General features: G+C 35.5%; 2 protein-coding genes across 10 annotated transcripts in view; one reads left to right on the top strand and one right to left on the bottom strand.

The window, feature by feature from the left end:
- LOC118280471 (acetyl-CoA carboxylase) overlaps positions 1-376 on the top strand; it is a 124,540-nt gene extending 124,164 nt beyond the window's left edge. For 6 of the 8 annotated variants that reach the window (XM_050701736.1, XM_050701733.1, XM_050701735.1 and 3 more), the window contains one exon: positions 88-376. In XM_050701736.1, coding sequence (XP_050557693.1) covers positions 88-153 — 66 coding nt within the window. In that variant the 3' untranslated portion in view covers positions 154-376. The remainder of the gene's footprint in view (positions 1-87) is intronic. The other 2 variants (XM_050701734.1, XM_050701738.1) reach the window with 1 other exon arrangement.
- An 8,497-nt stretch (positions 377-8,873) lies between these two features.
- The window catches only part of LOC118280391 (probable multidrug resistance-associated protein lethal(2)03659), a 79,317-nt gene continuing 74,083 nt past the window's right edge, over positions 8,874-14,107 (bottom strand). The window contains exons 29-33 of one of the 2 annotated variants that reach the window (XM_050701806.1): positions 13,400-13,516; positions 12,198-12,303; positions 11,334-11,443; positions 10,696-10,795; positions 8,874-9,937 (exon numbers count right to left, since the gene is read on the bottom strand). In XM_050701806.1, coding sequence (XP_050557763.1) covers positions 9,899-9,937; positions 10,696-10,795; positions 11,334-11,443; positions 12,198-12,303; positions 13,400-13,516 — 472 coding nt within the window. In that variant the 3' untranslated portion in view covers positions 8,874-9,898. The remainder of the gene's footprint in view (positions 9,938-10,695; positions 10,796-11,333; positions 11,444-12,197; positions 12,304-13,399; positions 13,517-14,107) is intronic. The other variant, XM_050701837.1, reaches the window with a different exon arrangement.

Raw genomic sequence — 14,107 nt, 5'->3', positions numbered from 1 at the left:
CTACAACCTCTAATGTATCATAATAATATTTTTCACAAATAAATACTTTGACTTTGACTAAATAATAAATTTTCTATATCTTTGCAGAAACTAACACCGTCCCAGCGAGGCGAGTTTATAAGAAAACTGTCGGCTCTAGAGATGGAACATTGAGCGTAACACATAGGTAATGTTAAAATTAAACAATTAGGTCGAACAAATTTATCTAGGGTACATATTTATTTCTTGTTGGGGCTTCTAGATGCGTACAATGTCTGTTTTACTGAGGTCCAGACTCTTCTATATGGCCATTTTCACTAACCATCCTCTTAACTAAGTGTTACCTAAGTGAAGGAGCACCTAAACTTATTAAACTACTGTTAGATGTCACTTATAGGCTGGTTAAAACCAGAATAAAACTATTTTCACCAACCATCTCTTAACTAAGTGTTACCTAAGTGAAGGAGCACCTAAACTAAGCCCTGTATTGTTAGATGTCACTTATAGGCTGGTTAAAACCAAAACAGTGGCATTACGTGCCATAATGTGCACCTCTGCCTACCCCTTCGGGGATTAAAGGCGTGACGATATGTAATGATATGTTTAAATGATGGTAAGTGTCACCTATCTTAGTTTAGGGGTTCTGTTAAATTTGGGAGAGGTTGGTGAAAATGGGTAGTTGAACTCTTGCGCAGGTTTTTCTTTGTAATTATGTATTTCAAAGCTTTAAGTATAAGCGTAGTGCTTTTTAATGTAACGCCTCTGGTGTTTCGAGTGTCTATTGGTGGCGTCGATTGCTTACCATCAGGTGATCCGTCTGCTCGTATACCTCCTATTCCATATACCTAGGTTATCATAGGGTAAAATATCTCCTTTTTTATAAATTCTTATCATAACTCTACTTTCATCCATCCTTTCTTCACCATTTTTGCCCACCCACAACAATATACTACGCAAGAGTGAGATAGCTATAATTTTATTGTAATATATCAATAATAGAGATAGCTATATCCACAACGATATACTACATATACTATGCAAGAGTGAGACAGCTATATGTATGTTTGTCTCGACCTCAAGTACAACAGATTTGTAATAAAAGTTAAGTTTTATGAATTTATTTGTTTGTAATGTAATAGTTTTTAGGATCGTGTGAAAATATTTTAAAATTATACTGAATTTTAGTCATAGTGGCTATACATTAGTCAGTGAGAGTCTGACACTCCCTCTCGCCTCGCCCAAGGGGGAACGGACTGACAGACTAAATAGGTTTTTAATTTTCATACCCCGTCATCTTTCCTTTTGGACGATCCAAACCCCCCCCCCCTTAATAAAACGCATCTCAAGCTCTTTTAACCACTCTATTTGGGAAAATAATTCAGAAATATTTTCACACGATTTAAAAAATTTATAAAACATGACAATCTAATTGTAGTGTCCAATTGCATATTTATTTGTTTTATATATTACATATATTAAACGAAACATATAGATATTATATAATGTAGTTGCCTAATGGTTGTATATATGCTATATTGGTCCTAAAATACCACTTTTTGACCGTCAGTTAAATTTTAACCCGATTTTTTATATGTATATAGCTCTAGAATTACCTCCTTTTACATTTCAATCATAACATAAATGGTGAACACTGTGTGTTACATTGTATATGTGCACCTCTTTCTACGCCTTCGGTTCCAACGCGGCTGTTAAGCACGAAATTCCAAGTTAGATTCTTGAGTCGAGTAAAGGATTATTGGGTATTTCAGTAGTCTAATAAATGTGATAAGCAATCAAGTTAACTTAGATTTTTATGATTATATTCGCTTTCGCTTAAAAAGCTCAAAAGCGTAAAAATTTAATATGATACTCTTGTAGATAAATTTAAAAGATATGTACACCCCTATATATATATTTGTGCAATGGATATATATTATGCATGTATTATACAAATAAACCTTCCTCTTAAATCATTCTATCTATTAAAAAAACCGCATCAAAATCCGTTGCGTAGTTTTAAAGATTTAAGCATACAAAGGGACATAGGGACAGAGAAAGCGACTTTGTTTTATACTATGTAGTGAAGTGTTGCCTGTACATATATCGCGTACGCTAATAGACACATCACTAACTCAAAAGTTTGACATTACACATGGTGTAACCATAATTGAGGAGGCTATTTTTTAAAACATCCTGTGTAATGTCAAACTTGCAATCTGACGGTCAAAAGGTGTAATTATGAATTTTTCAATCAATAATCAAAATATCGTATGAAATTCAATTTTATTTTATGCATTATTAAATAATTAAATAATATGTCATGCAAATCTTAGTTTCCAAAATATGTAGATTTTTCTTGTTGCCACTTTTTTTAACTCATGTGATTGGTTGTTTTTATGGCAGCTAATTGGAGTGGTTATTATTCAATTGATGTATTCATAATGAATACAAACAAATACATGTATGTAACTCGCAAATTAATGTACAGTACATTCCCGATTTACCCGACTTTACATAATGTAAAGATGTGTAATGCTTTGTTGAATAATTTTATGTGAAAATGCTATATTGAGTTCTATGTCCTCTTTATCCATATTTTAAAATGTGGTTTAACAAAAAAACGTTGTATAAAAACAACGCCTGCGTTGTGTGATTGAGGTTACAGGTGACTCCCCTTCTCTCTTACCCCTTACCCCTTCCCCCATCTCCCCAAAAGGCCGGTAACGCATTTATAACTCCTCTAGTGTTTCGGGTGGAAGCCCAATCCCCAATCCCCCTCCCCTTCTCTCTTTCCCCCTACACCCCTTATTCTCAAAAAGGCCAGTAAATCATTTTGTAACTCCTATAGTGTTGTGTGTCCATGGGCGGCGCGGATTGCTTACCATCAGGTGATCCGTCAGCTCGTTTAAAAGTTAAACCAGGTTTTAAAATAACCATTGAGTAACCCATATTGTATGTGTGTAGTGATAATTATGTTTGACAAGTCATCCATGTAACAAGTTATTTATTATTTAAAGTTATGTTATGTTTAAAATGGGACCAAATAAACAAATGGTGTATATTATTTAGTTTTGAGTTTTATTTTTACTTTTACTTATTTATACCTTTATCGTTGGCCTAGTGGCAAGGGGTGTCCGGTTCGATTCCCTAATCGGGCCAAGTATTGCTGGGCTTGTTTCGAAAATTTCTCAGTAGGAGCACGGAGTCTAGAAATGTGCCCGGTATTTGATAATAGGCTCACCCCCTATTACATGGGACTTATAACATAAATTGTGAAATGTGGGTGTACATTGTACAGTGGCATTACGTGTCGTAACGTGCACCTCTGCCTACCCCTTCGGCTATAAAAAGCATGATTATGTGCATTATTTATAGGTACATACCTTGAAGTTTCTAAGATCAAAAATGTCATAAATATCGTCCAAGAACGAGTGACACTCGCAGGGTTATAAATGCGTGGTATCTCACTTGCAATGCGGGTTTACGGACGGCGAGCAAGTGTAGCTTTCCATCCGACCAGAACCAGACCCGTGCGTGCGGCGCCGAGCAAACCGCGTGCGCCCCAAAGAGCTATCAATGGATAGGTATTCTTATGTAAACTAAAACTTTAGTATTACGATTAAAGTCAAACGTCAGTGATTTCGGAGTTATACTGCATAGAATGTTGCTAAGAAAGTATTCCCGAACTAATCAAGTAATGATCGTAGCTACGATTCGTAGCTCACTTAATTATAAGATTAAAAAAATAAAAATTATAAGATAAAACATTTCAAAAGTAATTGTTGAAATGCCTACCACTAGTACCTACTAGAAAGGCAGTATGATAATAAATTGCCACCCATCCAGTAGTGGGATCGAAGCAACATTCCTCTGGCATAATTGTAGACTCGACGCTTACCTTTAGCAAAACCGACCATCTAAATTGTCTGAAGGCATAAATTCACAAATGATCAAACGTGAATATGAAATAGATAAAACGATGACATGTCATGGACGACGACGGCATGAAATCGTGTCTTGATTCAAAGGTGTGGGAGTGATACCACGGCCTCAAATAAAACCGACGTGAAACAACGCTTGCGTTGTGTGAGTGAGGTTACCGGAGGCCCAAAAACCCTTAAATTCCTAACCCCTAAAAGGCCAGCTACGCCTCCTGGTGTTTGAAGTGTCCATGTGTGGCGGCGATTGCTTACCATCAGGTGATCCTTAGGCTCGTTCACCGGATTATTTCATTAAAAAAATTGTTAACCAAAACTTAATTCGCGCTACGACTTATCCTTCACTACACTAGTAGTAGGTAGGTACCTACTAACCTACCAGGAAGTCAGTTCGATAATAAGTGTGATAAGATGGGTGGCAACCCATCCAAAAACTAACTTCGGCAAGCATCGCATAACCTTGAACATCGACTGATATGCGCGATATTATTTATCAACGATCTCTCTAGCTATTATGATTGCAATATTAGGTAGAAAGAATTTAGCCAGACCATCACAGATGGGGCCCCGTGGGACTGATGACTGATGCTCCAGAGCAATGTAACAGGTTACCGGGGCTGCGGCCCAAAGCAGGAGTAGAAACAGGGTTGTTTTAGGTCAGTAATAGTCTCACACTTTTCTCGCCTCGCCCAAGGCGGAAGAAGTCATTAGATGATTTTCCCTTCTCAAAAAACTGGTTACTGGTTTTAAATCACAGAGGGAATACAGTCAGTCACAAGTCTGCACGTCACACGTTGCCGCGTCCTTGCACCCTGCTCTCTCTCTCAGCTCATGATGAAAAGACCCTCTGTGACTGGAAACTAGTAGAGCTTTTGTCAATATTTTTACTTCCTTGAAAGTCCTAAGTGATAAAAATAATAATGTTAAGGGTTTATAAATAAAAATTTGAAGAAAAAATTACCAGTTATTATTTTGTGTCCTAAAAAAATAAAATTACTGCACGGTCGGTGAGGTTACTTGGCAACCGGCTGATTCGACCAATTCCCGCACGGAGCAACTCTTTGTGTGATCCACAAATTGTTGTTTCGGGTTTGGGTGTCATGTGTATGTGAACTTGTATGTTTGTAAACGTACCCACGACACAGGAGAAAATCCTATTAGTTCTACGATTTTATATAAAAGAAAGGAAAATTGGTGGCAGTTTGATTTATTTCATTGCGGGATCCAAGACAGTTATTTGCGCCGGACTTCAGTGTTCCGGTGTTATCATGGTTGTATCTACTGTAGATCCTGGCTTACAGGAGTTGCAGCGGTATGGGAGGTTGTGGCGGGCTTATCCCATTAAAAAAAGGAAGGAAAAAATAGAGTAAATATGAGCAAAAAATCTTCAGTAATAAAACAAAAAATGGCTAATTAAAATATAATTATATTTATTTACTATAATATAATAATATATCACATTAAGTACCACTGGGTCGCCGGGCGGCGAGTTTGTACATACAGGAAATATCGACATATATTCACGCAAAAACATATAAAATTATGTAGAAAGAGTGTGTACATTGCAAAATATACCTTAGGAACTATGAAATAGAGTTGTGTTTTTAAAGAAATTGATCCAGCAACTTCGATAAAACTAGAATTTATTTATACACAGTTTATGGCTGTTTTCAACTACCTATCTATCTGTAGATTTACTTATAAGAATAACTACCGCACTCAGAGACATTTAATGATTACTTAAACTATTCTTTAGTAACGAATTTGTATGGAAAACAATAGCTAAGGACTGGGTTAAGTAACCATTAAATGACTCTGAGTGTGGCAGTAAGAGATACAATGTTGACTTGGGTCGGTTCATATCTGAAGTAAAATACGTCGAGCGTATCATCGGTCGTACTGACGTATCATCGGTTGAGTGTGAACGGTCAACTGTTTGTCTATACATTTGTCTGTTCTGGCGTTACGCGACCGATGATACGCGACGCATGTTCCGTCAGATATGAACCGACCCAGCTCCATATAAAACGAGTCAAAATTGTATCTTTAGTATCTAACGCCCGAATACTGAAATGCTACTCAATTTTAAGTTGTACTTAAATATCGTGCTATCTCTGTCGTTTTATAAAGAATTGATAGGGACAGAACTAGTTTTGAGAGCGTCTTAAAATTGAGTAGCGTTTGAGTATTCGGACATAACACTCATATGACAAATTAAAATTACTTTTGTAATTGAGAGGAAGAGTTACAAGTGCGTTGTCGACCTTTCAAAAAGAAATACGCTCTGTTCTTAAGCATTTCTATTCTTTAATAAAGTGAAATAATTATTGCACACACAATTCAACACAATTTCATATATTTCCGCGACACAAATCATAATTACAGGATTACAATTACATAATATTACGCTAATAATAACAATTTCACATAATAATAAGAATTAAACATTAAAATGAAAGATATAACAAAAAATAATTACAATTTTTCACAAGAATTGACTATCTAAGTACATCTTTTTACTTTTTTTTTACTCATTTCCAGGGCCATTATTTAATAACCTATCTATAAATTTGCATTCTAGAGATAAAATCGTGATGTCATTGAAAAATCGACTTTATAACAAGGCGATAAAGCTCATAATTCTCAATTCTCTACCACGAACTAGTGTTGTTCTTACAAGTAGTTTTTATCGATACTCAATAGTGTTGGGCTAACATTATCGACATTTATTTGTTCTAGTTTTTTTAATGCTATGGCATTTTTATTAGGACGTATATTTTCTATAATAATTATATTAAATTAATAATATAAAGCTTAGCACGGAGTCTTGACTTCGATACCCATATCGGTAATTATGGAATACATATTTTCATTCAACGAAACTTTTTTTGACAAAAGTTATTAAATGGATTCATATATGTCGACACCAGCAATTTATACTACGCTAACTCAAAAAGCGTACTTTACAGTAGAGGCGTTTAAAGGGAAAAACGTGATAACTTTTACATTAATTAAGATACTTTTTTGAAATTTGGTATGCTTAATATTTAATTTATTCATTGTAATATCTCATATTTATATTTCCTTAATTATTTCTATTTTTTGATTTAGCGCAAGTTAGCCGTATATAAACGTAATTCATCAAAAAAATGTTACATCTTATACACGTCTAACTTATGTTAGCGTAGTGTAGTACGGGAGGTCGTAGTGCATGATCAATCATCTGATGCATATTACAATATTTTTATAAAGAAATGTACTTACTTACAAAAAGAATAGTCAACGTACCATTAATAAACTAATTAATACGTTAACACATAAGTATTTACTACGTAAAAGTCGCTAAGTCGTTCATTTTACAAACGAACAAGTATACACACGAACGCACTAAACTACGCTAACTATGAGTTAGTGCAGTGTTGCACGGACTTTGACCAAAGTGATCCGCGCGCACACTCCGCTAATAATAGTTGGCGTAATATAAATCGAGTGATTTCAAAAAGAACCTTTACTTAGCGTTTTATAAGATTTGTAACTTTCTTATTTTTGCATATTTCTTCTCAATTTTTTTATGACGTATGTAAACACACATTTTAAGCAACTTGGCATAAAAAAAGTTTTTTCCAAATTTCGAGTTAGCGTAGTATAAATTGCTGGTGTCGAGATGACAGAAGTCGCACATAGACTATCGACGAGCAAATCAACGGATGACGTCATAAATCCTACATCGTACATATGAAGTTTACATGCGAATAAACATGGATAGAAAATCCCAACGAACAACAGTTGGGCAGAAAGCCCGCCAGACACGATCACCTCGCCTTGCGATGTTAAAGTCACATACAAGTTTTAAAATTGACAATACTAATTGACAAAAAGTAAATATAGAACTCAGTAGGAAAGAGCATAAACACCGACCTTAAGGTAATTGTTCGAATCCCAGCTCATGTATAGTTTTTACAAACCGGGAAAGTTTGGGTAATTTTGACCCAAATCACATAACCAATAGGAATCCAGAACAAAGCGTATATTCGTTTTTCATTGGTATAAAAGTATGGGTCAAAATTACCCCGTATGGTCCATCCAGTCATTTCACAATTATAAGGCATTTATTTAAAATTGACGCTAATTAAGTATAATATTTTTTATTATTATATTTTGTTTTTTGTTATAACCATCGCCATATTTCTGTACACTTAGTACAAGTTTGCTTTACGCTTAAAGTAATCGAAACGAGAACGCGTTCGGCGCTATGATTGGCCGGCTCGAATTACTCGAATAACTAACCAATGGGAACGCCGAACGTACTGTCGTTTCGATTACTTTAAGCGTAAAGCAAACTAGTACTAAGGATATTGGTTTTCAATATGACGGTTTAAATATCGATAAAACCATATTTTTGTTGTTTTATCACAACAGGAACTTCTTCAAAAGGGAATATATATTTTTCCTTTATTCACATAACCATGGTTTTAAGTACATATGTAATAGAATTATAAGTACTTACAATTTTGTTTATTAAGTAAATAAAAAACATTGCAGGAACACCCGCGTTTACACATGCAAATAGGAATTACCAGAATTCCAAAATTATTATAATTAAGAATAATTATTCAATAATAATAAAACATTATTTAAATAAAATCATTTACAGGACTTTCCTTAGTTTCCCGTACAAACGAGAATATTAGGAATTCCTGTGTTATTATATAAAATTAAATATGAATTCACATATTCAGGTAATTTCAGTAATAAAAGCTATCGTTTTTTTTACTCACTAGATGGCACTAAAATATAAAGAGCTCATTTTTGTCTAATAGAAACTTGTCTTATGTATCTATTTTTTCCATTTGATGGGTCGACGCGATGATGTGGCCTACGATGGATGGAGCACGTCTGCCCATAAGCAACCTATTCACTCGGGCCTTGAAGACACCCAGGTTATACCATCATAATTATTGAATAAATAAGAAGCAAATAGTAGTGTAGGTATGCTATTTGCAAGAGTGAGATAGATATACGAGTATATATTTTTGTCTCATTCAGTTTTATGAATTTATTTGTTTGGATCGTGTGAAAATATTTTAAAATTATACTGAATTTTAGTTACAAGACTCTCAATTTTGTGGTAATACATTAAACGTAAAGCAAACTCGTACTAAGGGTACAGACCTCAAACTACGTAGCGCCATCTAGTGAGCAAAAAAAGAACCAATAACTCTTATTATAAGTAAATTATAATTGTTTATGAAATCTCATAATTCACATATTATTCAATTCAAGGATAATTCACCAATCCTTATTAGGTACATTAAATGCATAATTGTAGTTTAAAAAACAACTAATTTCATATTATAAATGCGAATGTAAGTTTGTCACCTTTTTTATATACTCAATTATCTTCTGGAAATATTCCATACACATACAATTGGGCATTAAACCAAACCTTCTCCGTGTGAGAAGAGGCCTTTGGTCAGTAGTGGCCACTTATAGGCTGTTGATGATAATGATACAATTGGGAGCAGAGAAACGGACGCATTAGCGTTTTTTCTTATTCATTTCTTAATAAATATTTTGTAATACAAGTATTTTTATGTTATATGTAATATAATGTAAACGAGCAGACGGATCACCTGATGGTAAGCAAGTATTTTGTTGTAAAACGAATATGTTTGTTTAAAGTTATAAGAGAGTAAATTTAAATAAAAAGAAAACGCTAATAACTTCATTTCTTTGCTCCCAAGTGTAGTTGAGAGTACGTAGAAGTACATAGACGAACAAAACCGCGTGCAAAAACTAGTTGTTTTTTAAACTTTTAAATAAATTCTCATTTTCATAGGATGTTGTTTTTTACAATTATGTAAAAAATACTCCTGTACATATATTATGTTGTATATCTAATTGGTTCTACCTACATCACGCTACCACTGCGTTAAGGCACTGGGCAGGAATGTATCGAAATAGTACGTTTTTGTATATATTCACGAATTCTTCTTTGATTCTTGCATTTTGTTGTAACTCTGTAATAAGAAATAAATGATAAGTTAAGATAGGTGGATAGATTAAATGAAGTTGGGGTTCGATTCTGAGTTGAAGTGTTATATTCAATTTATAAAACACATAGGCTATTTTTTGTCGCACGGAAACGTAAAAGATTAAGAGGGTGTATGTTTGTTCCTCAATTACTAGTAAATAGTAAATGAATAACTAGTTCGACTGCACGGTTGACGCGGTGGCTGGGCAACTGGCTGCCGTGCAACGGGTAGCGGGTTCGATTCCCGCACGGAGCAACTCTTTGTGTGATCCACAAATTGTTTTTTCGGGTCTGGGTGTCATGTGCATGTGAACTTGTATGTTTGTAAACGCACCCACGACACAGGAGAAAATCCTAGTGTGGGGCAACGTTTAAAAAAAAAAAAATACGTCAACAGCAGCTAAATGGGTCGGGATAAAATTTGGAAGAGGGGTAGATTACTGTCTGGAATAACATATAGGCTTTTTATCCCATGGGAACGCGGGGGAAGCCGCTGGCAGAAACTAGTGGAGTACATATTAACATAGTATTAACCCTTTAACCGCATATTTCCGTGTCCCTATCGCTCGTATCATATTGCTGCGACAGAGGACACACATGATTATTTCGTTCTATTCACACGATTACTCCTTCTTATTTAATGTAGATATAATTATTTCGATTTGTAGCCACTTGCTAGAGGCACGGTAATTGATATTTATCTGGGCGGTTAAAGAGTTAATAATCTGTGCATTAATAGTTTACCTCTTCAGCCATTTTGTAGAGCAGTGCGGCAGTCTCCTGCCCGGTCTGTTCCACCAGTGTCTTGAAGATACCGCCGCTCTCAGGCTCCGACACCTCCGACCTACAGCATTAGTTAATTAATTAAGGCCTCCCTACCCTCCTTTCACTCCTCTCTGTGCAGAGCTTAAACATTAAGGAATAAAATTCGTGGTAAAACTATCATGAGGTTGTGTGATTGCTTAAGATTGCGAGATAGCGGGGGCTTGAAATTCATAGAGTAAGCTCGTATAAAGCTCGTAACAGTTACGTGAGTGAACTTTTGTTGTTTTGTTATTTATCACAATAACAAAACAACAAAAGTTCAAAAATAAAACTAATGAGTATACAATAAGAGTTTCTTTGGGAAAAGTTGTTTGTAATCATGTTTACAATCACGTGTTTAGATATCGTTCACTAATTACCAGTCGCCGTATGTAATATTCTATAGGTAATTTTATACTCTATATTATGGTATAATTATTGCTATATATAATATGCTAGAATTAAGACATAAATATGTAATTTGTTTATACTTTTTGTATAAATTTATTTATTTATTTACTCTACTTACCCCCAAATAACCACATAAGCATTCTAACACATAATATAATGCTACATACCGTCCGGAGTAGGTCCGTATCCTGTCCCGGGCGAGCACAAGCGTCTCGTTCGTGTCGCTCTGCGCCGTGCTCGGCTCGAACGTGAAGTTCTCCGGGATGGCGAGCGGCGCCTGGGGGCAATATAGATTTATTTATTGAGTTATTCAGGAGAGATAGTCTTAAACATCGTTTATACTAAATCAACGTACGTTACATTACTCACTGACTCACTCGGGAGATAGTCTTAAACATCGTTTATTTATTTATTTTATTTTACACTTTATGTACATTATACAGAGGTGGACTTAATGTCAATTTGGCATTCTCTACCAGTCAACCTGAGGGTGATACAGAGAGACAACAGTATGTGTAACAACAGGCATGTGTTGAAATATGATAACACTTAATCAAACATCAATATCAAAGTCAAAGTCCAACTTGATATTTAAGACAAACTGTAATGTAATGTTAAAATCAATGTTAAACTGACTGATTGCCTCGTTGGTCGAGTGGTCACGAGTGCGACCGTCGGACAAGAGGTGTCGAGTTCGATTCCCGGGTCGGGCGAAATAGGCTATTTTCGGTTTTTCGAAAATTTCTCAGTGGTAGGACGGAGTCTAGAATTGTGCCCGGTATATGGCAATAGGCTCACCCCCTATTACATGGGACTTATAACACAAATGGTGAAAAGTGGGTGTACATTGTATAGCGGCATTACATGCCGTAATGTGCATTGTGCACATCTACTTACCCCTTTTGGGGCTTAAAAAGCGATACGAATCTGGTGTTTCAGATGTCCATGGGCGGCAACGATTGCTTACCATCAGGTGATCCGTCTGCTTGTTTACCGTTTTATACCATAAAATAAGAGTGTAACCAACCAACCTGACTTTTAGACAGGATCCTGTTCCTCGGCACGGCGTCATCCTTCCGCGGCGCACCGGTCTGGGTGAGCAGCTCGAACGGGTGCCCAGACTCCACTACACGACCTCTGCAATACAAACAATGATGGATTAACAGTGTGTTAATATATAAATAAATATCGTGGTGGCGCGGTCGTTTAAGACGCCCGCTTCTCATGCATGGGAGTGCGTGTTAGAAACCTACCAACGGCAAATACCAATGTGACTTTTTCCGAGTTATACCGTTTGGGGAAACCTCTTATGACTTAATTTAAACCACTGAGCGTAATAGGCCTTTGAGCTAATTTGTACCCTCTTTACAAATACGGCATTAAAACAGCCGCGTCACATGTCCGTAACATTCCTAGACAACCTACAACATTACAACTCTTCTGTGATCAAGATACATGGAGCTGTTCACACAGAATTTAATACTTGATTTCATTATGAAAATTTCGATTTTTCGTTGAAATAATTAGTTGTATTATGCTCCTGTGGACGAGTACTACAGTACCGTCAACTTAACTTGGCGCGTCTGAACTACGTGTAGAAGGCTGCACAGTAAGTCTTTTTAGAACCAAATGGTGGCATGAGGCGAGGTGCGGGGGCGGCGATCTAGTCTAGAGATTGACTATTTCTAAATACAATTGACCCTTTATCGATCAAAAATCGCAATCGATATTTTTATTTAGAGTTTATTGGTTTTTTTTATATGATACTAGCGGACCCGACAGACGTTGTCCTGTCTACACAACTTTAATTTGAAAATTTTAAACTTTTTTTAATAAGCTAAAACATTCTGGACCTTTTTGATGAAAATTGTTATTCAAATGTTATGACAATATCTAACGTCATTAATATTTGACACTGCGATGGTAGCGCCGTCTGTCGGATCCAATGTAAAACATTCTAAAATCAACAACTACTAATAAATTAAAAACTAACCAAAAAAACATTGTCCAGCGGACAAAATTGTGAATCTAAACCATTCTCAGATCCCCTTGAACACACACAAAAAAGTTCATCAAAATCGGTCCACTCGTTTAAGAGAAGTTCAGTGACATACACACTTACAGAAGAATTATATAATTTTATAATTAAAGATATTAAACGTAATTTAATTTAAGTCATATAAGTGATCCCCATACTGTATAAAACAACTGTACAAGAGAATGCAGTACGTACTTGTCCATGACGATGACACGATCGTAATCCATGACGGTGTTGAGTCTGTGCGCGATGGTGAGCACGGTGCTGTGCGCGAACTTCGTGCGGATCGTGCGCTGGATGTGCTTGTCCGTGCTGGGGGGAAACATCGTTATAATAAGTTAGTTAGTTAACCATATTGATAATTAAAATAATATCATAAAAATGTCTTTGAAGTGAAATTAAATTAGTAACTTAAATGAAAAAAAATATTCAACACATTTTTGTGTGTGAATTCTTATTAAAATATTCACTTTAAAACAAGAATATACACAAAACAAAATATTTAAATATTTTTTGAAAACCACATACATTAAAAAAACACGGTTTAGTTCCTTAGTGGTTTTTGATTGCTATTACATAATAACTATGCATAACTCTGTATTTATTGTAAAAATGATAAATAAATTAAAAAAAGCCATAATTACAGGATAATCGCAGATACATACACAAAAGTCAAACAAAAAACCTCTTTTTTGAAAGTCAGTTAAATAGCTAAAAATAAGATATTGTAAGGGAACGTCGTCGGTTTGACGTTTGTCGAACTGTCAAATTCAATTGACAGGATAAGACAAGCGTCACTTCCGCCCACTTCCGCTCCAGACCGCACCGCGACCGGTGCATGATATCGCTTTTGAATCGTATCTCTTTATTGTTATCCTTTGTAGCCAGAAATTGGTAATATCA

Source organism: Spodoptera frugiperda, chromosome 21 (assembly GCF_023101765.2).
Source record: "Spodoptera frugiperda isolate SF20-4 chromosome 21, AGI-APGP_CSIRO_Sfru_2.0, whole genome shotgun sequence".
Taxonomy (NCBI): Eukaryota; Metazoa; Arthropoda; class Insecta; order Lepidoptera; family Noctuidae; genus Spodoptera; species Spodoptera frugiperda.
This window is presented reverse-complemented; position numbering and strand designations above follow the sequence as displayed.